Source organism: Symphalangus syndactylus, chromosome 19 (assembly GCF_028878055.3).
Source record: "Symphalangus syndactylus isolate Jambi chromosome 19, NHGRI_mSymSyn1-v2.1_pri, whole genome shotgun sequence".
Lineage (NCBI taxonomy): Eukaryota > Metazoa > Chordata > Mammalia > Primates > Hylobatidae > Symphalangus > Symphalangus syndactylus.
In genome coordinates, this window is record NC_072434.2 from 78,917,880 (window position 1) to 78,939,887 (window position 22,008).

Genomic DNA, 22,008 nt, shown 5'->3' on the forward strand with positions numbered 1-22,008 from the left:
CATAAAAATGACCCTCTGACTAAGAAAACTACCTAGGTCTTTCATACCCTTAAGGTTGTGCATCTTGAATTAAGATACCTTGCTCTATCTAGGCCAGGCATTGGCAAAAACTACTCATGGCCTGTTTTGTAAATAGTTTTGTTGGAACATAGCCAATGCCTGTTTATTTAGTTCAGAAGTTGCAACATAGATCATAAAGCCAGCTGCAAAGCTTAAAAAATGTTTGCTACCTGGCACTGCACAGAAAGAGTTTGCTGACCCCTGTAGTAAGCAATATTGATTAAAGCTTTGTAAAAAGCACAGAATACACACCATATATATTCCTTGAATGTCGATACAGGAGAAGATGAGGGGAAATATATAGAGGGAACGAGGCATAAGCTCCAAGAGTCCTCTCCCAGTGGGCCACCCAGGACACGCTTAGCTCCCCCAGCAACAAGCTGTGACAACACAGTGAAAGTCTGTCTATCAGGGAAGCTCGATACAGACTCAGTGCCTCGGGCTTTTCCTGGGACGTGGTCATACAAGCACCTTTTGCCTCATACATACTGAAATTCCAGACTCCCAAAAAGAAAACAGGTTTTCAGCATAAACCACATTGAACAAACACTTTAGATACAATAAGCCACTCTTAGCAGTTAGGATAGTGTAAATCCTCCCAAAATCCAAGGTCCCAGTGCCAGCCAAGGACCAACCTTACAAGCAGGCCTTTCTAATGGTAGTATCACAGCTCTGCTATGTTGACTCATTTCTGTACACCCACTCACTAAGAAAGACTTGTACATGGAAGTAACAAAAGAGAAACTTACCACATCTAGCAAATTCATAGCTGTATGAAGAAGGTAGCATTGGGCTGCCCCTCTCAGGAGAATCTGATGTGTGATCATAGTGCAATGAATAACATCCCTGACATCGAAATACAAAAACATGCAGTTCTGTATTCCCAAAGACAGTTCTGATAATTTGTGATTATCAACAAGTTGATTTATACCAACTACACTTTCTAATGCAGAAAGTCTGCAGAATTTCAAAGCTGTTATTTCCCATTATGGCCTCTATTAGAGCTCAATTTTACTATGAAACAAGTCTCTTTTAAAAATAAGACTATAGGCCGGCGCAGTGGCTCACGCCTGTAATCCCAGCACTTTGAGAGGTTGAGGCGGGCAGGTCACCTGAGGTCAGGAGTTTGAGACCAGCCTGGCCAACACGGTGAAATCTCGTCTCTACTAAAAATACAAAAATTAGTCGGGAGTAATGGCGCGCATCTGTAATCCCAGCTACTTAGGAGGCTAAGACACGAGAATCACTTCAATCCAGAAGGCAGAGGTTGCAGTGAGCCAAGATCGCACCACTGCACTCCAGCCTGGGTGACAGAGCAAGACTCCAGCTCAAAAAAAAAAAAAAAAAAAAAAAAAACCATAAATGAAGATGCTTTTAAAGTTTATATTTACTGAAATATTTTTTCTTTTTTTCATCTCCTCAAATTCCTTTTTACCAACATTTTTGAAATAGTTTCTATTAAATATTATTGTTCGATATTTTATCTTTAGTTTTCTACTTACGAAAGTAATTAAAAAAAAAAAACTTACTGGCCTTATTTGAAGAGGTCAAAATTCAACAGCATATACTTCAGTACACATTTAAACTAGTAATTTGTAAAACAAAATAAGTTCAACTATATGAATAATACATTTTTAAAATTTTTTTCTTATGTAAAATTAAGAGCTCAAACATCTCAATGCCAATATTAACTATATCCATTTACTGTAGATTAAAGCAGAGGAGAAAATATATATATTGATGGAAAGTCATGGCAAATAACCACACAAGTACATATACAGAGTAAATTACCTGAGAGCAAGAAGCCCATCTATACCCAGGGCTTTATATCTTGGGACATTTGCCAAAGCCTTAGATAGAAACAAAATGGGAACAGCACACCAATGCCTACTTGTCATCTTCCGAATAAACTTCAATAGGAAGCTACCTGAAAGAAAAAGTTTTAAATTATCATTGTTGCCAATAAGCACATGAAAAGAAGCTCAACACCATTAGGTATTAGGGAAACACAAGTCAAAACCACAGTGAGGCTCCACTTCCCACAAACTAGGATGGCTATAATCTAAAAGACAGACAGGCCGGGCGCAGTGGCTCACGCCTATTATCCCAGCACTTTGGGAGTCCGAGGCAGGCGGATCACAAGGTCAAGAGATCGAGACCATCCTGGCCGACATGGTGAAACCCTGTCTCTACTAAAAATACAAAAATTAGCTGGGCATGGTGGCTTGCGCCTGTAGTCTCAGCTACTTGGCAGGCTGAGGCAGGAGAATTGCGTGAACCCGGGAGGCGGAGGTTGCAGTGAGCCAAGATCGCACCACTGCACTCCAGCCTGGGCGACTGAGCAAGACTCCTTCTCAAAAAAAAAAAAAAAAAAAAAAAAAAAAAAAGACAGACAATACTCAGAGTTGGGGAGGATATGGAGAACCCAGAACTCTCACACAATGCTGGTGGGAATGTAAAACGGTGCAGCCACTGTGGAAAACAGTATGGCAGTGCCTCCAAAACTTAAACAGACGGACCACGTGATCCGGCAATTCTACTTCTAGGTATCTATCCAAGAGAATTGAAAATGTGTTCATACAGAAACTTGTACACGAACATTCATAACCGCATTACTCAAATAGTCAAAAGTGAAAACAATCCAAATGTCTACCAATGAATGAAAATGTGAAATATCTATACAGTGAAATACTATTCAGCTACAAAAAGGAATGAAATGCTGATACATGCCACAACATGGATAAACCTTGAAAACACTATGCTAGTGAAAGAAGCCAGACACAAAAAGCCACGTGTTGTATGATTCCACTGACATGAAACGTTGAGAATATGCAAATCTATAGAGACAAAGAAGATCAGTGGTTGCCAGGAGCTACGGGTAGAAGAGAATGAGAAGCGACTATTAACATGCCTGGGGTTTCTTTTTGAGGGTGATCAAAATATTCAGGAATTAGACAGTGGTAACAGCTGTATAACTTTGTGAATACCCTAAACACCACTAAATCAAATGGTTTTAAAAGGGTGAATTCTATCTCAATAAAGCTGTTGTAAAAAAAAAAAAGCTTTAAATTTAATTTCATTCCTATTTTAGTAAGATAAGTATTCTACTATACTATAGGGATTCTGATACCCATGAAGCTGTATTTTTTTAAAAGGTAATTTTTTTTTTCTTTTTTTTTTTTTTTTTGAGACAGAGTCTCACTCTGTTGCCCAGGCTGAAGTGCAATGGCTTGATCTTGGCTTACTACTACAACCTCTGCCTCCTGGGTTCAAGCGATTCTCCTGCCTCAGCCTCCTGAGTAGCTGGGATTACAGGCATGTAGCATCACGCCCGGCTAATTTTTGTATTTTTAGTAGAGACGGGGTTTGGGCCATGTTGGCCGGCCGGTCTCAAACTCCTGACCTCAGGTGATCTGCCCACCTCAGCCTCCCAAAGTGCTGCGATTACAGGAGTCAGCCACCACGCCCAGCCGGTAAAAGATAAAATTGTTTATGATTAGAAGCCATTCTTCTATTTGAGATGTGAAGGAAAAACAGGATAGGAAGTATTGATGGTTAGTGGCCTCTAGTATCTGCAAACAGTAACATCTTTCTCATAGGCTGTTTCTTGACTACCTTGGATTTAATTATGATCATTTATATTTCTATTTTGAGATACAAAGGGATAGTGCTTCATTCTGTCCTCTCTGCTAATGTGTGATTTGTTAAGGACCCTCAGCTCATGCAGTTGGTAAAAATGTCTGTTTTCTCACATAGTTGTAGAATGACTTTTAAGAAACCCTCAAAAGCTCCTAAAAGGATATTATGCGTATTTTGTATCTTTTGAAATACCTAGCACAAAAGACATTCAGAATACACAGAAGATATTCACTGGAAACTGGTGACTGGAAAATGACTAAATAACTGTGAATGAACGTTTTAATTGCTCTTTTTGAACTCCTGGCCTCAATTTTTCTTTCTTCCATTTGCACTAACTAAATTCAGTAAATCTCATCTTTTGCCTAACACTTCACTCATGACACTAGGAAGACGGCAATGGCCAAGTTTCTATTTCACATTAATTCAACATATTTACCAAGCATCTGTGATATGACTGGTCCTGGATCACAAACACCTGGCTCTCAAATTCTAGGAAGCCCTGACCGATATCACTTCACTCACGTGTGCTACTGACATGCGAGGCAGCAATGTGGCTGACAAATTCATCCCCATATGGCTGCAGCCCAGATGCCTAATTAAACTCCTAAAATCTACCAAACTAAAGAATGACTCTAGGCTGTGTGTGGTGGCTCACGCCTGTAATCCCAGCATTTTGGGAGGCCGAGGTGGGCAGATCACAAGTCAAAACATCGAGACCATACTGGCCAACATGGTGAAACCCTGTCTCTACTAAGAATACAAAAATTAGCTGGGCGTGGTGGTGCACGCCCGTAGTCCCAGCTACTCGGGAGGCTGAGGCAGGAGAATCACCTGAACCTGGGAGGCGGAGGTTGCAGTAAGCCGAGATCGCACCACTGCACTACAGCCTAACGACAGAGCAAGACTCCATCTCAAAAAAAAAAAAAAAAAAAAAAAGAATGACTCTAATAGTTATCTTCCCCACCTTCCCCATTAACTCATTTTTTTAAAGAAAAAGTAATCAAAACAATCAATTTTCTATAAACTTAAAGTCATGATATACAGACCATATTTTCCCTTTTTTCTGACGTTTGAATAGACATTACCATTGGCCATCTTGTCATCCTATTTGCCAGATTAAATACAAAAGAAAAAAATACGTATTTCATACCTAGTCTCACTTTATAAATCACAAAGGTGGGAGTAACACAAGGACTCACAAAGCAGACTAGGTCCTGCTGCTGCTCAGCAAACAAAACTCACAGTGCTTTTGTGCTGTGCTTTCCAACCTACCTCATTAGAATGAACATCTCCAGCCTGAAGATGGGGGATGGTTCTAGGACTTACATAAAACAAGTGTTTTGTTTTGTTTTTTTGAGACACTCTTGCTCTGTCACCCAGGCTAGAGTACAGTGGCACAATCTCGGCTCACTGCAACCACCACCTCTTGGGTTCAAGTGATTCTCCTGCCTCAGCCTCCCAAGTAGCTGGGACTACAGGTACACACCATCATGCCCGGATAATTTTTGTATTTTTAGTGGAGACAGAGTTTCGCTGTGTTGGCCAGGTTGGTCTCGAACTCCTGACCTCAGGTGATCTGTCTGCCTCGGCCTCCCAAAGTGCTGGGATTCCAGGCGGGAGCCACTGCACCTGGCTTATTTTTTCTTCCTTATCAAGTTAATATCTATAAAGGGACAACTTGCCACAATGAGTATTCTGTTTACAACTTTTTCCTAAAACCAGGTTCCCTATTTCTTGAATATATTTTACTAATTCTTGAAACTGAATAGTAGACAATTAGAAACGATGGCTAAATTGCAGCACACCTTCTAAAATTACCTCCATGCTACTCATGCCAATACTGGTAATATGTCATACACAATGACTAAAGTGTGTACTCAGAAAAGACACTGTATAATTCTGAGAAAATATGCATACCTTGGAAAAGGAGACCATTTTGAAAATATTTATTATAATAGTTGATGGTGCTTATAACCAATTTGCTAAAAAAAAAAAAAAAAAAAAGAAACTGTAAGCTAAAGCATTTTTAAAAAATCCCTTTACTGACACATACTCTTTATTTCTTCTGGAAGAAGAGAAATATAAGTGACTAAAAACTTCTGTAATTTCAGTCCCAATGGAGAACAGCTTCCTATCGGCTGGCCTGGGGACCTACAAATAGAGAGGGGGAAAACAAATACTTAACATTTATTTACAAGTGATTACACTGAAACTAGCCTAAATGGACCATGGCCCAAAAGTCTTTCAACAATAAAACAGACAGTCTTATTTTTCTGAACCTGCATTTCATTTTTCAGTAAAATTCTGAGAACCTTTCTGATTACAGAAACATCAGGACCTTGTAGGAAAATGGACCTGAGTTAATAACCTACTTTACTAAGGATTTCCTTTTTGTGACACTTTCCCTTCCACATATATGAATCTTGCTAAATAGCACCATAAAAAATAAGAGCCTGAAATGATCATTTTAAATTATATTTTATTTTTCCCAACATGTAATCCAATGACTTTAAATCTTTAGGTCTAAAACAAAAGAAGTAACATTCATAGCAAAGACATATATTAGTAATAAATTACTTTTGCAAGAGCATTTAATTGTTAACACCTACTAAAGTCACATTTTTTCTGCTATATGCTTCTTCCAGGAACATTATCTGCTAATTGAAAACATTAGAGTGCTAGAAAACTGAAGGCATTTCATAATAAATGTGTTTGTCAACTCTCAGAAAACATCAAGATCTTTTCATTGGTTTTACTGCTCTCCAGCTGTCTAATTGCTTCAGAAAACTATTCAATAGTAATGAGTTATTTGAAAACTAAAAATAATTGGCAAATCAAGTGTTGCTATGCTCTTTCAATATTATTAAACAGGACTAAATATTAATATAACGTGGCACAGACTAATTAAAAATGTTTCAAGAAATTGGCTGGTGGGGGGATGCAGTTCTGTTTAGAGGGCATACTGAACAGCAAGACACAACTATAAATTTGGTTAATATTAGAAAGATAACACAATTTCAAGAGCAGGGGAAATTTTTTAAGATAGAATTCAAGAGTCATAAATGATGCTCAACAAAATGAGGCTAAGGTACAATCCTGACAAACTTCTCACTGTCAACCTTTTCAAAACATAACTGTGGCCTGTAGGTAGAGACAGGATGAATAACAGCAGCCACTGTCAGATACGGAAAGGAAAAGGTTAGAATGAACCCTGCAGTACTGAACTGAAACTGGATGTCCTGGTGTGAATTCATGGTTCTTAATATGGATGGATGGATGAATGGATGGATAGATGGATGGATGGATGGACGGACGGACAGACAGGCACTGAAACAGATATAAATGAGTAAGTCTGGTGAGCAGACAAAGCTAAGAAAGATGCACACACAGGGAGAGGCAACAATCAAGCAAACATAGTAAAACCTTAACATTCAGGGAATATGGATGAAAGGGAAATGAGAATTCTTTGGATTATTCTCAAGACTTTTCTGTAAGTGTAAGACTAAGTTAAAAGAAAAAGGAAAATAAGTTTAAAGTTTTGGTTAGTCAAAGTCATTACAACTCTCAAGAGGGCAGAAAGCAGCAGTAGGGAGAAGAAAGTGTGCTGTAGAAGACATAGTTTCCAAGAGCACAAGAATAGAGGAGCTCAAGGCAGAAAAAGGAAACAAGAAAAAACAAAGGAGAAACACTTGATGCAAATCAGAATGCAAGAAGAACAACAAATAGAAAAAGGACCACATCATAAGAAAAACTCAACTGTCTATTCAGCAACATACTGTATGTGCCAAATGCATTAAACAATCTGGTCATGTTTCCTAACATGAAATGTATGTATCAAATACATCATAACACAACGTCTCTTTACCTGCTATACAGAGAGCTCTCTGAAAGTGCATCCATTAATGGTCCAATAATAAACTAAAAAAAAAAAAAAAAAAAAAAAAAAAAAAGACACGTAATTGAAACTTAGTTGTAAATGCAATTTTGAAGTCAGCTTCCCTGATTGCATATCCTACACAGGCTTACAGAAGACCTGCTATAAGCAAATTTAGCTGCAGGCTAAATTTAGTGATGGTCCCAGAGGGGAAGCTCCAGGAAAAACAAAGTAAGTACAGAATTTTCCCACCTGATTAAAATTTATGCCATACTAAGAAGACAGTTCATGTGTTGGGTCAAGAAAGAAGGAAGGAAGCCAAAGAAGAAACATATGCTAGAAAATAAAGGTAATGACAGGAAAACCAAAAAGATACTCAAGAGAAAATTTAAGCCCCTATGCCTAGAGGATAAAGAGGAAAAAATTATACTCAAAAATTACTATTAGATACTGGTCAGAAAAGCAAGCTTACATGAAGTGCAGAAATAATAGAATGTAGAAACATGATGCATATCAATATACCATAGCACATATTAAAACAATTAGAAAAAAAGTGGCTTAGGCTGGTGCAGTGGCTCACACCTGTAATCCCAGCACTTTGGGAGGCTGAGGTGGGCTGATCCCTTGAGGCCAGGATTTTGAGACCAGCCTGGCCAACATGGCAAAACCCTGTCTCTACTAAAATTACAAAACTGAGCCAGGCATGGTGGCGTGCACCTGTAGTCCCAGCTACTTGGGAGGCTGACGCATAAGAATCCCTTAAATCTGGGAGGCAGAGGTTGCAGTGAGCCAAGATCACGACACTGCACTCCAGCCTGGGCAACAGAGTGAGACTCTGTCTCAAAAAAAAAAAAAAAAAAAATTGTATCACCATCTGAGAAATAAATTCAATCATTCTTTAAAGAAAAAAGAAGAAGAAGAAGCCAGGCACAGTGGTTCACGCCTGTAATCCCAGCACTTTGGGAGGCCAAGGCAGGTGGCTCACTTGAGGCCAGGAGTTTGAGACCAGCCTAGCCAAGATGGTGGAACCCCATCTCCACTAAAAATACAAAAATTAGCCAGGTGTGGTGGTGCCCACCTGTAATCCCAGCTACTCAGGAGGCTGAGGCAGGGGGATCACTTGAACCTGGGAAGCGGAGGCTGCAGTCAGCCGAGATCACGCCACTGCACTCCAGCCTGGGTGACAGGTGTGAGAGGCCATCTCAAAAAAAAAAAAAAAAAAGCTATTGAAAGAAAAAGAAGAAAAAAATTGACTTAGGTCACCTCTAAATGAGAGGTAGATTACTCTACCTAAGGAAGTCATCATGGGACTCACATGGCACCATAATATAAAACTTAAAATCACAGCTATAACTCCCACTGTGTCTGCCTCGCGTAGTTCCTGACAAATGGAAGTATAGATTCTAATAAATATTGCTTAGAAGGCAATCTCTATTTCATATAGTAGACAACAGCATTCATTGAGTCAGAACTGGGGCAGTAGCATCACTAAACAAATAACCATCATCAGTGGCTCAGAACAGTGAAAACAGCATCATCTAATAGCTTCTATACCAGTTTTCATATAGTGAAAACTTGACTTATGCTTACGATTTTTGACTTAACGCCGTTCTGAATATCGATAATATACAACTACTTTTTCACAATGGTAATAGTACAGGCAGTTCTACCGTTTGGCTTGTTGAGAAACAACATAAGCTTTTTCCAAATAGGAAAGCTGGGCTTAGAGAAATATGATTTGTTGGATGCAAATCTACAAAATGTTACTTGCTGATACAGAATCCTAGTGTATTTTTACCTCTCACCTTTCAACAATGGGAGCAAGGAAGGGGATAGGGTGTCATTACCTCAGAAAATTCTGGTGAAAATGGAAGAATCTTTGTTTCATACAGCTCCAAAAAATGGATAACACCTTCTTTGGTCAGGATTTTGTTTTCACTTTCAAACATTCTTTTATAAATACACATATGCCAGGATGGGTGAAAGAGCCAACATCCTGTGGAAACAAACATCTAATGTTGACATCTGATTCTGTCTTCATTTCACCATCAAGACTACATACTCATAAATAATGTACAAACAAACACAATAACTTCATTATGACACTACAAAAAAGTTTTTGTTCCTGTTTTTTGAGAGACAGGTTCTCACTATGTCACTCAGACTGCAGTGCAGTTGCAAAATTCTGGCTCACTGCAGCCTCAAACCCCAGGGCTCAAGCGATCCTCCTGCCTCAGCTTCCTGAGTAGTTTCCTAGTAGGACTACAGGTATGCAAACCATGCCCAGACAATTTTTAAAATTTTTTAGAAACGTGGTCTCAGAATGTTGCCCAGGTTGGTGTCAAACTCCTGAGTTCAAGTGATCCTCCATCCTCGGCCTGCCAAAGCACTGGGATTACAGGTATGAGCCACTGCACCCAGACTATTTTTAGTCACATCCGAGTATGTTAACCAAAATAATTTTGGTATTCAGTATTCCGTTTTCAGGCAGCTTAATATTGAAAGACTGTAAATGGGCCAGGCACGGTGGCTCATGCCTGTAATCCAAGCACTTTGGGAGGCCGAGGCAGATGGATCACATGAGGCCAGGAGTTTGAGACCAGCCTGGCCAACATGGCAAAACTCTCTCTACTAAAAACACAGAAATCAGCCAGGCATGGTGGTGCATGCCTGTAATCCCAGCTACTGGTGGGGGAGGGGCTGAGACAGGAGAATCGCTTGAACCCTTGAACTTGGGAGGCGGAGGTTAGAGTGAGCCCAGACTCCGCCACTGCACTCCAGCCTGGGCAACAGAGTGAGACTCTGTCTTGAAAAAAAAAAGAAAGACTGTAAACGAATGCTGTAAGTGCTACAGTGTACAAAAATTAAATATTACCCCATGCATGCAGGTTGGAACTTCAGATTTGGAATAGTTTCAACCAATTCTCCTCTTATCCCACTTCAATCCATTTTTCACACAGAAATATGAAATTGTCACGCTTCTGCTTAAAATCCTTCAACATCTCCTCATTGTTCTTAGAATAAAGTCCAAACAAGGCATGAACTGACCCTGACTGCCACTCCAACTTCATCCTCCACTCCACACACCAACTCTGCTGCAGCCCTGCTGGTCCTTCTGTTCTGCCTCCTACAGCTGCCCCCATCTCAGGGCTTGCGTCCCAGGTGGTGCCTCCTCAGCCTGGACTCTTAGCTTAGATGACATCGTAGGACAGGCCTTCCCTGACTACCCCACTCACCCTTTAGTCCATTTCATCAGCCCCTTGTCTGTTCCCCTCATATATCTTACAATCAAAACTATTTTTTCATGGAAAACACAAAAGTCAGGTGAAAAATACCACATCTCTCTCACCATTTTACCCCCAATAATTACTAGGTTGGTGCAAAAGTCGTTGCGGTTTTTGCCATTAAAAAAATGACAAAAACCACAATGACTTTCGCACCAACCTAATAGCATGTACTGGACACTAAATAAATATTTATTCGGTAAATATATATGAGTGAGCAAATCAAAAACATGGAATAAGTATCTTAGAGATATTTTTCTAACTCTTTTGAAATATCTTTTAATTCTATTAGAGAAAAATACTCAGCATTTTTAACTCATGATATTCTATAAATAAATTAATCCATTATTTGTAATTTACACCAAGATGCTTGTTCAACTCTTTGGCAATGGTAATTTTTCAAAATCAGTCACTGCTATTTGATTTGGTTTCTCAAGAGCTGTGGGCAAAATGTGGTAATAAGAGCGTCGTTTTAATGGTAAATGCATAAGTGAAGTCACAACAAGATTCAATTAAATTCTAGCCCCAGGTGCAACTATAGATGCTTATGGTCTGTGAAAAATCCCAGTGTATCAGAAAACAACCAGCTGAATAAAGCTCAATTCCTAACGGGTCAAACTATTAAATTGTAATTATCTAGAGTAGGCACTAAAAACCATTTACCTAGGTTAATTCTCATGTGTAAACACAATAATGTGGCATTTTATCATTCATATGAACACAGGCCAAAACACTATTGGGCTGCATTTAGCTATTTCAGTCATCTAAACTTAATTTTATAAAATACATTTAGGAAGCTCCAGCTTCATTGTGTATCTCCTAAAAAGCTCTCATAATATAGTGATCAAGGGCTTATAAACATATTTGAAATTATATCCCGGAATTTTCTCTTCCTAAGAAGTACAAGATACAGAACAATAACTGAAAACTTAAGAAACACTGGAAAAGATACACCAAGTGAATAAGAATGGAAACCAGTTAAAAAGATATATTCATACCAAAGAGTGATTATTGGCCAGGCACGGTGGCTCACTGTAATCCCAGCACTTTGGGATACTGAGGCAGGTGGATCACCTGAGGTTAGGAGTTTGAGACCAGCCTGGCCGACATGGCAAAACCCTGTCTCTACTAAAAATACAAAAATTAGCCAGGTGTGGTGGCACATGCCTGTAATCTCAGCTGCTCGGGATGCTGAGGCAAAACAATTGCTTGAACCCGGGAGGCAGAGGCTGCAGTGAGCCGAGATCATCCCACTGCACTCCAGCCTGGGAAACAGATTGCAAGACTCCACATCTCAAAAACAAAAAAAAAAAAAGAGCAATTATTAAAACCACAGACTATGTCATCATTGAAACCCTATCGACGAGTCCTTATCTTTTAAAGAAATGTGCTGAAATATTCACAGATAAAATGATAGGATATCTAGGGATGTGCTTCAAAACCATTTAGTGAGAAGGGAACAGGAAAGGCTAATAGGATACACTAAGCAAGGCTGGCCATGAGAGGATCGTTATTAAAGAGGGTGGTAGGTGCGTCACACACGCTCTTCTCATTCTATAAATGTTTGAAATTTTCCATCATCAATGGTTTAAAAAATTAACCATATCTCTTAATTATAGAAAATTCTGTGGCTATTTTAAATTGTGTTCTTTTTTTTTTTTTTTTTTGAGATAGAGTCTTGCTCTGTCACCAGGCTGCAGTGCAGTGGCGTGATCTTGGCTCGCTGCAACCTCCGCCTCCTGGATTCGAGTGATTCTCTTGCCTCAGCCTCTCGAGTAGCTGGGACTACAGGCATGCACCACCATGCCCAGCTAATTTTTGTGTTTTCAGTAGAGACGGAGTTTCACTATGTTGGCCAGGCTGGTCTTGAACTCCTGACCTCAGGTGATCCGCCCACCTCTGCCTCCCAAAGTGCTGGGATTACAGTCATGAGCCACCACGCTTGACCCAAAATTGTGCTCTTAAAGACGATTTAAGGATATAAGTAGATGGATATAGTTATTATGCTAAGTGAGATAAACATGAACAACATGATCCAGAAGGTGTGTATCTGGAATGGTAACAGCTGTTATCTCTCGGTGGCAGCATTATAAGATGATTATATTTTCTTCTGTACACTTTTATAGTTTTTCAAAATTCTCTACAATGAACAGGAATTAGTTACAAAATCGAGGGAAAACCATAAATGTTATTAAAAAATCAAATGAAAGTAATTGTTACCGTTTTCCTCTGACACCGCATATTCAAACAGATTGTTTAGCTTTGGTAAAACTGGCTTTATAACATGTATCTAAAAATAAGAGCGAAAAAATCATATGAAATGAAAATGCATCTTGAAAAATGTCAAGCAATTTTCACCTCTTTATTTCACAGTAGCTCTTCTGTTTCTATAAAACATATGTAGAAAGAGACTGATTTATCCAGTTTTTCAAACAATAGTATGATTCAGGTATGTAAGACCGAGTATGGCAAAGCTAATGAATATAACCACATTATAGCTACATTAAAGTCTACCATTTATATAGTGATTATCATAAATCATGTCATAGAATCCTCAACTGTCCTGGGAGGCAGGTAGGACTGCCAATACTAAGATATTACAAAGAGAAAAAAAACACTAAAATGTTTTCTCTAGTCACTCAAGTTGTTCATGGCTGCACACGCTTAGAAGGGCCAATTCGGAGTTCCATGTTCTTAATACCACGTAGCCAAAGTTGCTGACATGTTTGCTTGAGTTTAATTTACATATCCTTCAAAATATGGATAACTTTGGGTTTCTAAATAAATAATGGGGGTTTTATGGATCTACTGATTAAAGAAAACCATAGAAGTTAATTTGAATTTAGAAATGCTTTTTCTTTACTCCTTATCCTTGCATCTATATACATTTAGCACATATAAGTAATTATTTATTTCAAGTCCACAAACAAGGTATGGCGCACATTTGGATTGACACCTCACAATGACTCCACAGATGGCTGGCACCTCTGTGGTCCCCAACTTGCAGAATGGAAACCATGGTTCTCAAAGCGTAGTTCCCAGAACAGCAGCATACATATCATCTGGGAACTTGTAAAAACTCAAAGTCCTGGCCGGGTGCGGTGGCTCACGCCTGTAATCCCGGCACTTTGGGAGGCCGAGGCAGGTGGATTACTTGAGGTCAGGAGTTCAAGACCAGCCTGGCCAACATGGTGGAACCCCATCTCTACTAAAAATACAAAAATCAGCCAGTGTCATGGCTGCAGTCCCAGCTACTTGGGAGGCTGAGGCAGGAGAATCACTTGAACCCAGGAGGCGGATGTTGCAGTGAGCTGAGATCATGCCACTGAACCCCAGCCTGGGTGAGAGAGCAAGACTGTCTCAAAAAAAAAAAAAAAACAAATCAAAAAAAACTCAAAAGTCCCAGGCTCCACCCCAACCTACTGAACCAGAAAGTCTGAGGACAGGGCATTGCAATTTATACTTTATAATAAGCCATTTGGGTGATACTGATACTGATAAACGTTCAAGTTTTAGAATGGCAAGGGAAGATCAAATTTTTGAATAATTTAAGTCAACAGAAAGTATTAACTTTCTGAAACAACTTACACTCTAAGTTGCATTTATGCCAGAAGACAAAGTATATTTAGATTCTATCATCACCAGCTATATCTGAGTTAGTCTTTTTGTATCGCTTTTAATGAATGTTTTTAAAAAAGAAAAAATGTTATCTACTGTAGGATTTGCTAAAATAGAAAAACACTTACCTGATTTCCTTCTAAAGTCTCCATAATTAAAATATAATTTTCCCAAAACTTTAGAAGCTCATCTTTTTTCTTCTCAGACCACCAAAACAGACTTGGGCCTGATATGGTTTAAAAAAGAAAATTAGTTCTTTCTTTTGCAAATTTCCTAAGTTTCTCAACGACAGCAGTTCTTAAAATAATGCCACTATTACCAAATGGATTATCTAATAATGGAGGTGCCCCTGTATCAGAGCCTGGATAGGGGGCTTGGGAATCTCAGAGGGAGATTTTTTTTTTACACTAAGATTACTGTTTTGGAGTTCTGGGTAAAAATGGCAGATTTGCATATATAAACGCTACTTTCTCTCCCTAAGAATCTCACTATAACAGTAAAGGATTTTTCAAAAACCCAAAAGAATGGAGAACACGGGGCAGACAACAGCAATAAAATACAGAATCTGAAAATCAGATGAAAACCAAGTTGACTCAAGTCATGAGAATTTTAAGTTGACAAAGGGAAAGCCAGGAAACAATTTGATTTACACTGCAAAATCCCCCAGAACCGAAGGAAGTGGCTGCAAAAGTTACTCTGGTAAGTGGAGTGAAAAGTGAGGCTAAACCAAAGAGGATGTGTTCAGTGTTTAAGAAACAGTTACATCCTCAGGCCCCTTTCCTATGTCCTGAACAGGAAAAAGACTAGAACTGCTTTTCTGGAGAAGGTAAAATAGTGGGTCTCTGAATTGGGAGGCACAGGACATAGCAGACATCAGTCCTACTGACAAAGGGGACTCAGCGAACATGTGTGCACCCTGGGTGCTGAGACTCCTCTCTACCTGCCCCCTCAGGTCCCAGCATGCTGGCCAGGCCCTCACTATGCATCAGACAACTGGAAGATGTTCTCTGCAGAGTCTGGCCAGCCCAGGAGGAAAGATCTGAAAATATATCAGAGATTCCCTAATGAAATGGCTTGGCCAAATCACCTTATGGTGAAGTTCAGTCAACAGCACCATTCATGGGCTTAGAGCTTTAAACCCAATTTTGATTTCTTATCCCTAAACATAAATAGGGATCGAAGAATCATCAGACAGTTGGGGAAACCTCTACACTAAAGATCAAGACCAAAACAAATGGAGTAGGAGGAGGAAATTGGAGAAAACAAAATTACACAGGGAGAAGAAAACTTTTAAAAGAGCTTTTGGTAATATCTTAAGAAGATAGTAGTATTATAAGAACAGGATATTATTAAAAAGGGGACATTCTGACCAAGCATGGTGGCTCATGCCTGTAATCCCAACACTTTGGGAGGCTGAGGCAGGAGGACTGCTTGAGGCCAGGAGCTTGAGACCAGCCTGGTACAACGTAGCAAGACCCTGTCTCTACGAGAAAATTTAAAAAATTATCAGGCCATGGTGGTGCACACCTATCGTCCCAGCTTCTCCGGAGGCTGAGAGGAGAGGATCACTTGAGCCCAGTATTTTTAAGTTATAAATGAGCTATAATCACACCACTGCACCCTAGCCTGGGCAAGAGCGAGGATTTGTCTCTAAAAACACACACACACACACACACACACACACACACACACACAAAGGGGACATTAAAAAAAAAAAAAAAACTCAATCCAAAATCACAGAAAATCCTTAGGAGAGAAAAGATGCTTTCAAGAAAGTCCAGGAAGTTCAGTATCTAAAAAAAGAACAGAAAACAGAAAGGGACGAAATAATCCACAAAATATTCTAGAAAATTTCCCAGAACTGAAGAACATGATTTCCAGATTGCACAGGAGGTTCCAGCAAGTGCCTAGCACAGGGATGAAAATAGACCCCCATAAAAACTGTGAAATTTCAGAATGCTAGAGCCACTGATCCTACACCCTTCCATAGAGAAAAATGGTTCCTGTATAAATAAACAGGATTCAGAATGGTTTCAGATTTCTCGACAGCAATAATGGAAGCTCTAGCTTCTGGGACAATAGATAGATACCTTTAAAATTTTGCATGGAAATATCTTCCAGGCTCGAATTCTACCCTCAGTCAAACCATCAATGAAATATGAGGACAAAATAAAGGCATTTAGATATGCATGGTTTCAGCTGCTGATTAGGATATAGAAAACCATAGGAGATCGTTATTGTCATACAAAGAGGAAAGGCTGAAAAATCTACAAAATCCTAAACTGTTGTGCGGTGGGTTGGGGGAGCATCAGAGCTGAGGTCACAATGCAACCAGGTGGTCTGAATTCTAAAAGGAAGGAAGCCACTCCAAGAATGGAAAGGCCACTTATCTGTTCTACCTCTGGCACAGGAGCAAGACATGGTCACCCAAAAAGCAGTTTTAAAAATGGCATCTTGACAAGTTTTTAAAGACCAAGGTGGGCTAGCCTGACAGCTTGCTGAGGGAGTCCACATCCATTCACCAGCTCTTTTCTTCAAGCCTGCCCTGGTGCTCTCGAGAGAGACTGTGGCCAGGGCAGGAGATCTTCAGAGGCGCAGGCACCCAGGGCAGCAGGAATAACTAGAGAGGCCCAGCCATGCCCTGCAGGAGTACAAGATGGTGATCAACTGCCAAAACGTGCCTGCCCCCTGGACCCTTCTCCGACAGGAGGCCAAAGCTGTCTGCCCCTTGTGGAGGGGCAGGAAACCCTCCCACACTCTCACTCTTGTCCCTGCCTTGATAGGAGCAAAAGTTGGCTGCCTCTAGGGCAAGGATAGAACTTGCTCCCTTCACCCGGCACTGACACTAGGCGAATGCATCTTATGCTGTGGAAGGGGAAGGAAAACCCCTACTGCCAGATATCCTGCACTGATACAAAGCTGGTCTGCAGGTGCTGGAGGAGGGCAGGACGCTACCCAAGACCTACCACAGACACGCACGCAGAATGCAGCTGCCACAGGTTAGGGCCAGGAAACTAACACCCCTAAGTTGGAGGCAACGATTATTGCCACTGGAGAGGGAGCAGAGACAGCGAAAGGGCAGGAATGCTGACGCTCAGACACACGGGGCCTAATACAAGGCTGCAGTGGAAGAAATGAAAAGACCCTGCCTCATCTCTTGCACCAGGGAACAAGCATCAGCCGTCTACCCCTGAGGGAGGGACGAAGCCTTGGCTGAAGACCTGCATCGGTGGCACAGGCCTCCCAGGCTGGAGAAAAACCTTTCAGGATTCCAGGCTTCAGCTAAGCAAGTAGCCACAAAATCTGGGAAAAGTTTGTAAAGTGCACTGAAAACAAATATAGCAACCAACGCCAAACCCAGCTCAACTACAAACTAGACTAACTCAACACCACAGAGTAAGGGTGCCTATCCCTAGGCAGAAATATTTACCTCCATCTCTGCTGTTATTATAGTAAGACATAAAAAAAAGCGACTCCATAGCCAAACACTACAACAGAAAACAAAGCCAAACTTAGATGGTCCAGGTATCGAACTTGCAGATAACTATAATTAATATGCTAAAGGATCTTGTGGAAAAGGTAAACAATATGCATAAACAGATGAGCAGATGGGGATTTTCAGGAGAGAAACTCCAAAAGTGTCAAATGGAAATGAGAGAAAAACATGATGGCAGACATAAAGGAGCATTTGATGGAATTATCAGACAAACAAGACCTTAAAAAAATCCTATTTCAGGAAACTGCTAGAGAATGCACTGCACTGATACAAGTGAGTAAAGCAAAAAAGAGGAAGATATGAACTACAGGAAATGAGATTCAACAGAACACCCAGGTGAAGGGAATCCCGGGGAAAGCATGAGGTCTGTGCACCAGGCACAGGGAGAAACCTGCCACACCTGGGCATGTAAGGGGACTCTGGGAGAAACTTCTTCAGGAAAACTTATAAAACCTCTGATGATCTGATTTTGTAGAGGAAAAATTTAGTCAACTGGTTAAGAATTTAAGGAGGAATTCGTGGTAAGTATAGAAAGAACCAAACACATTTTAAAACGTCAAAACTGTATGAAAAACTTGCAGGAAGAGAAAAATGATCAGTTTCCTACACAGATCACCTGTGAGCAGCATTTACAGTCATAATTTTACAAATGCTGAACACGCATTTAACTAAAATTTTAACTATGACAATATATTTTATGATATAACTAAGATATATTACATCAAGACATAGGGGTAAATCCTAAAATATTCCATTAAAAGAGGCAACAGGATTTGCTTTCTGTAACAGAGGAAGTGGGAGTTGCAGGAAGCATGGGAACACTATTGCTCATCCTTAAAACTGCAAAATAACTGGCCGGACGCGGTGGCTCACGCCTGTAATCCCCGTACTTTGAGAGGCCAAGGCGTGTGGATCACCTGAGGTCGGGAGTTCGAGGCCAGCCTGACCAACACCGTGAAACCCCGTCTCCACCGAAAATACAAAATTAGTCGGGTGTGGTGGCGCATGCCTGTAATCCCAGCTACTCGGGGGGCGGAGGCAGGAGAACCGCTTGAATCTGGGAAGTGGAGGTTGCGGTGAGCGGAGATTGTGCCACTGCATTCCAGCCTGGGCAACAAGAGCGAAACTCCAACAAAAACAAACAAACAAACAAAAAAATGCAAAATAACTGACTCATGCAAATAAATGAATGTTTAACTTCTGATGATTTTCAAAATGGTTTCCAGTGAAAACTCTCAGGGATGATCACACCCATCTGTGGACCGTTCAAATATTTACTATGTAATGTTTTAAAATTACTTGACAATATAACCTCACAACTTCAGCCGAACAAAAATCCTTTACCTGTAATAAATGGTCAGCTACCGTTGAAAAAGTAGAAATATTCTACTCAGACAATTTTGAGTCAATCTACTTTGTACTTTGATAGTTTAAACGCAAATTTAACATGACTGAAGTCAAACCAATCGACAGTAACATACCAACTTGAAGGGAGGCCTCGCTGTTTCATTACCCTTGCACATAGTAGGGAGCACAGGACAAAAAGTTAAAAAATAAAATGATTCATTCTATTAAATCAATGGCAAAAATACACTCAAAAGGTCGACTTAAGAAACATGTTTAACAATTAGTAAATCCTGTTTCTAATTACCAGGGGAAATTTCAAAAGAGTGTGATGGCCTCTATGACGCTTAATTCTAACACTCAAGACTCAATTCACTGGTCAGTACAGATAAATAACGAATAATTTTTCTTTCAACTTGATAGATATCAACCATTCCTATTGGGATGAATCTACCATGATATAGTGCAGATTTGGGTCTGTAAAATCTCGCACGGGCTCCGTCATCTTCCTAAACTATTCCACGGGTGCTGTATTCCACCGGCTCTGGGTCAGAACGTTCCCAACTGCAGTGATTTGTGACTTCAGAGAACACCCTCGGGAAGGGGTTCCAAAGGTTTTCAGGCTTTAGGAGAGCAACCCGGAATAACCAAATTCTGCATGGATCAGAGTGACGACCCCGATAAGCTAGTTTTCAGAAGCAGGAAGGCTCCCCTCCGGGGCAGCCAAGTAGGTAGCACTAGGCTGGAGGGCAAACAGGTAGGTACCGTTTCCTTCCTGGGGCCCGCAGGTGCAGTCGGCCCCCAGCTCCGCCGACACCTCTACCGCCCTCTGCAGCAGGTAGCGCGCTCGCTTGCGCGTCAGGGCGTCCGCCTGGCCCAGCCCCGCCTGCACCGTCCTCCAGAAGCGCCAGCAGCGCCGGGCGTCCGGGCCCGCCTCGCGCACGCCGCGGGCGCGGTCGCCGCCGGGCTCGGGCAGCAGCTTCTCGGCCAGGGCGCTCAGGACCAGCAGCTTCTCCTCTACGCGACCGGACCCCGGGGACGCCCCGGGCGCGGCCAGCCCGCCCCACACGGCCCGCAGCGCCGCCCCGCCGCATTGGACCAGCACTGGCAGCAGTCGCCCGGCCACCAGCGCCGCCGCGTCCTCTGCAGGCCCAGCCTCATCCCCGTCCCCGCCCCCGCCCAGCGCCAGGGCGACGGCGGCCCCCGCCACGCGCTCCAGCAGCGGCCCGTCCTCGCGGGGCCGCAAACAGGGCCCGACGGCTGCCAGCACCTCCACGGCAGCCTCGGCGCCAGGCGCGCGCCACCCGGCGAGCAGATCGCGCAGCGCTTCCTCAGCCAGCGCGGCCGCCAGCTGCGGACGCCCGGCCAGGCGGACGCACGAGCGCAGGGCCGCGCCCGCCGCCCTCAGCACGCGCCGGCGGTGGCGAGGCTGCAGACTGGGGTCCGGGCCGCACGCGGGGCGTCCGCGCAGGCTGCGCAGCAGTGGCACGAGGTACCCTGCAGCCACCTCGCGCGCCGCCTCCGGGAGCGCGCCTGCGCCCCCGCTGCCGCGCGCCTCCTCGTCCTCGAGCCGCTGCAGAAGGAAGCGCAGCGTCTCCACGCGCTCCGCGGATGCCTCCCCTTGGCACAGCGCCCCAAGCAGGGCCCGGGGGTCCCGGCTCTGCGAGAGCAGCGCTTCCGCGAGCACCCACTCCATTTGCCGAGCGCCCGCGCCACTGGCCCGGGCTCCCAAAGGAAGGCGCCGGCGTGCGCGATGCGTGCGCACAGGACCGGCCGGCCCCTGCGTGCGCGTGCGCCGACGGAGCCGGGCGCGCGGCCGCAGAGCGGGGGATCCCAGCCTGGCTCGGTCCAGCTCAGCGTCTCTTGGGTTCCTGCCACCAATCCTGCCTAAGATAGAACCCACCTGGTCTCTTATTTTTAGGAGAAACGAGGCCCTCGTTAAAAGTTAATGTAGTATCTACACCAGCTTCATCGATTCCTGATTGGAGGTTGGTCTGCCCAGGACCCTAAATCAGGCGTGCCTGTGAGCATAAACCAGTTCACAGAAAGTGCACAGCAGAATCACTTCAGATTATTTTCCAAACGTTGCATGCTGGGCACCATCCACAAAGGGACTGACACAGTAGGCCTGAAATTGGTTCTGGACATCTGCATTAAAAATAAGTCATGAAAACACAAGAATGATTTAGACATAAGGCCAGGAGTGAGAAGTGTTACTGGTGGAGGGTGTCCAGGTCCAAGAATTGGACAAAAACGCACAAACAAAGCAAAGATAGAATGAAGCCACAAAAGCAGAGATTTATTGAAAAAGTACTCTCCACAGGGTGGGGGCAGACCCGAGCGAGCCGCTCAAGGGGGGCTGGTTACAGAATTTTCTGGGGTTTAAATACCTATAGAGGTTTCAATTGGTTACTTGGTGTACACACTACGTAAATGAAGAGGATAAAATGAAGTTGCAAAGTTATTTCCTTGGTGTACTCCCTATGTAAATGAAGAGGATATTTCCTGTCATAGCTGAAGTGTTTCTACCTGATTTGGTTCTAGGGAGTTTTTAGATTCTCTGCCTCCAGGCCCCTATTCTCCTGCCTTAGAGGTACCTATAACAATGTGCTAGGATTCAGCTAAAACCAAGATGCCCACGCTAGCCCTCACAGCCAAATGCCCAAGATGGCTCCAGGATGCACAGCCTCCCG

The 22,008-nt window shown here is 42.3% G+C and overlaps 1 protein-coding gene across 8 annotated transcripts in view; it reads right to left on the bottom strand.

Moving 5' to 3' along the window:
* Nucleotides 1–21,087, bottom strand: part of TARBP1 (TAR (HIV-1) RNA binding protein 1) — an 89,013-nt gene extending 67,926 nt beyond the window's left edge. For 5 of the 8 annotated variants that reach the window (XR_008649612.2, XM_063613432.1, XM_055234151.2 and 2 more), the window contains exons 1-8: nucleotides 20,081–21,067; nucleotides 14,604–14,701; nucleotides 13,078–13,147; nucleotides 9,421–9,569; nucleotides 7,565–7,617; nucleotides 5,753–5,850; nucleotides 1,852–1,987; nucleotides 810–906 (exon numbers count right to left, since the gene is read on the bottom strand). Coding sequence is in view for 7 of the 8 variants with exons in the window: in XM_063613432.1 (XP_063469502.1) it covers nucleotides 810–906; nucleotides 1,852–1,987; nucleotides 5,753–5,850; nucleotides 7,565–7,617; nucleotides 9,421–9,569; nucleotides 13,078–13,147; nucleotides 14,604–14,701; nucleotides 20,081–21,011 (1,632 nt within the window). In the remaining variant the exon portion in view is untranslated. Of the gene's footprint in view, nucleotides 1–809; nucleotides 907–1,851; nucleotides 1,988–5,616; nucleotides 5,682–5,752; nucleotides 5,851–7,564; nucleotides 7,618–9,420; nucleotides 9,570–13,077; nucleotides 13,148–14,603; nucleotides 14,702–20,080 lie in introns of all 8 variants that reach the window. The other 3 variants (XM_063613431.1, XM_063613430.1, XM_055234150.2) reach the window with 2 other exon arrangements.
* Nucleotides 21,088–22,008: the final 921 nt, after the last annotated feature.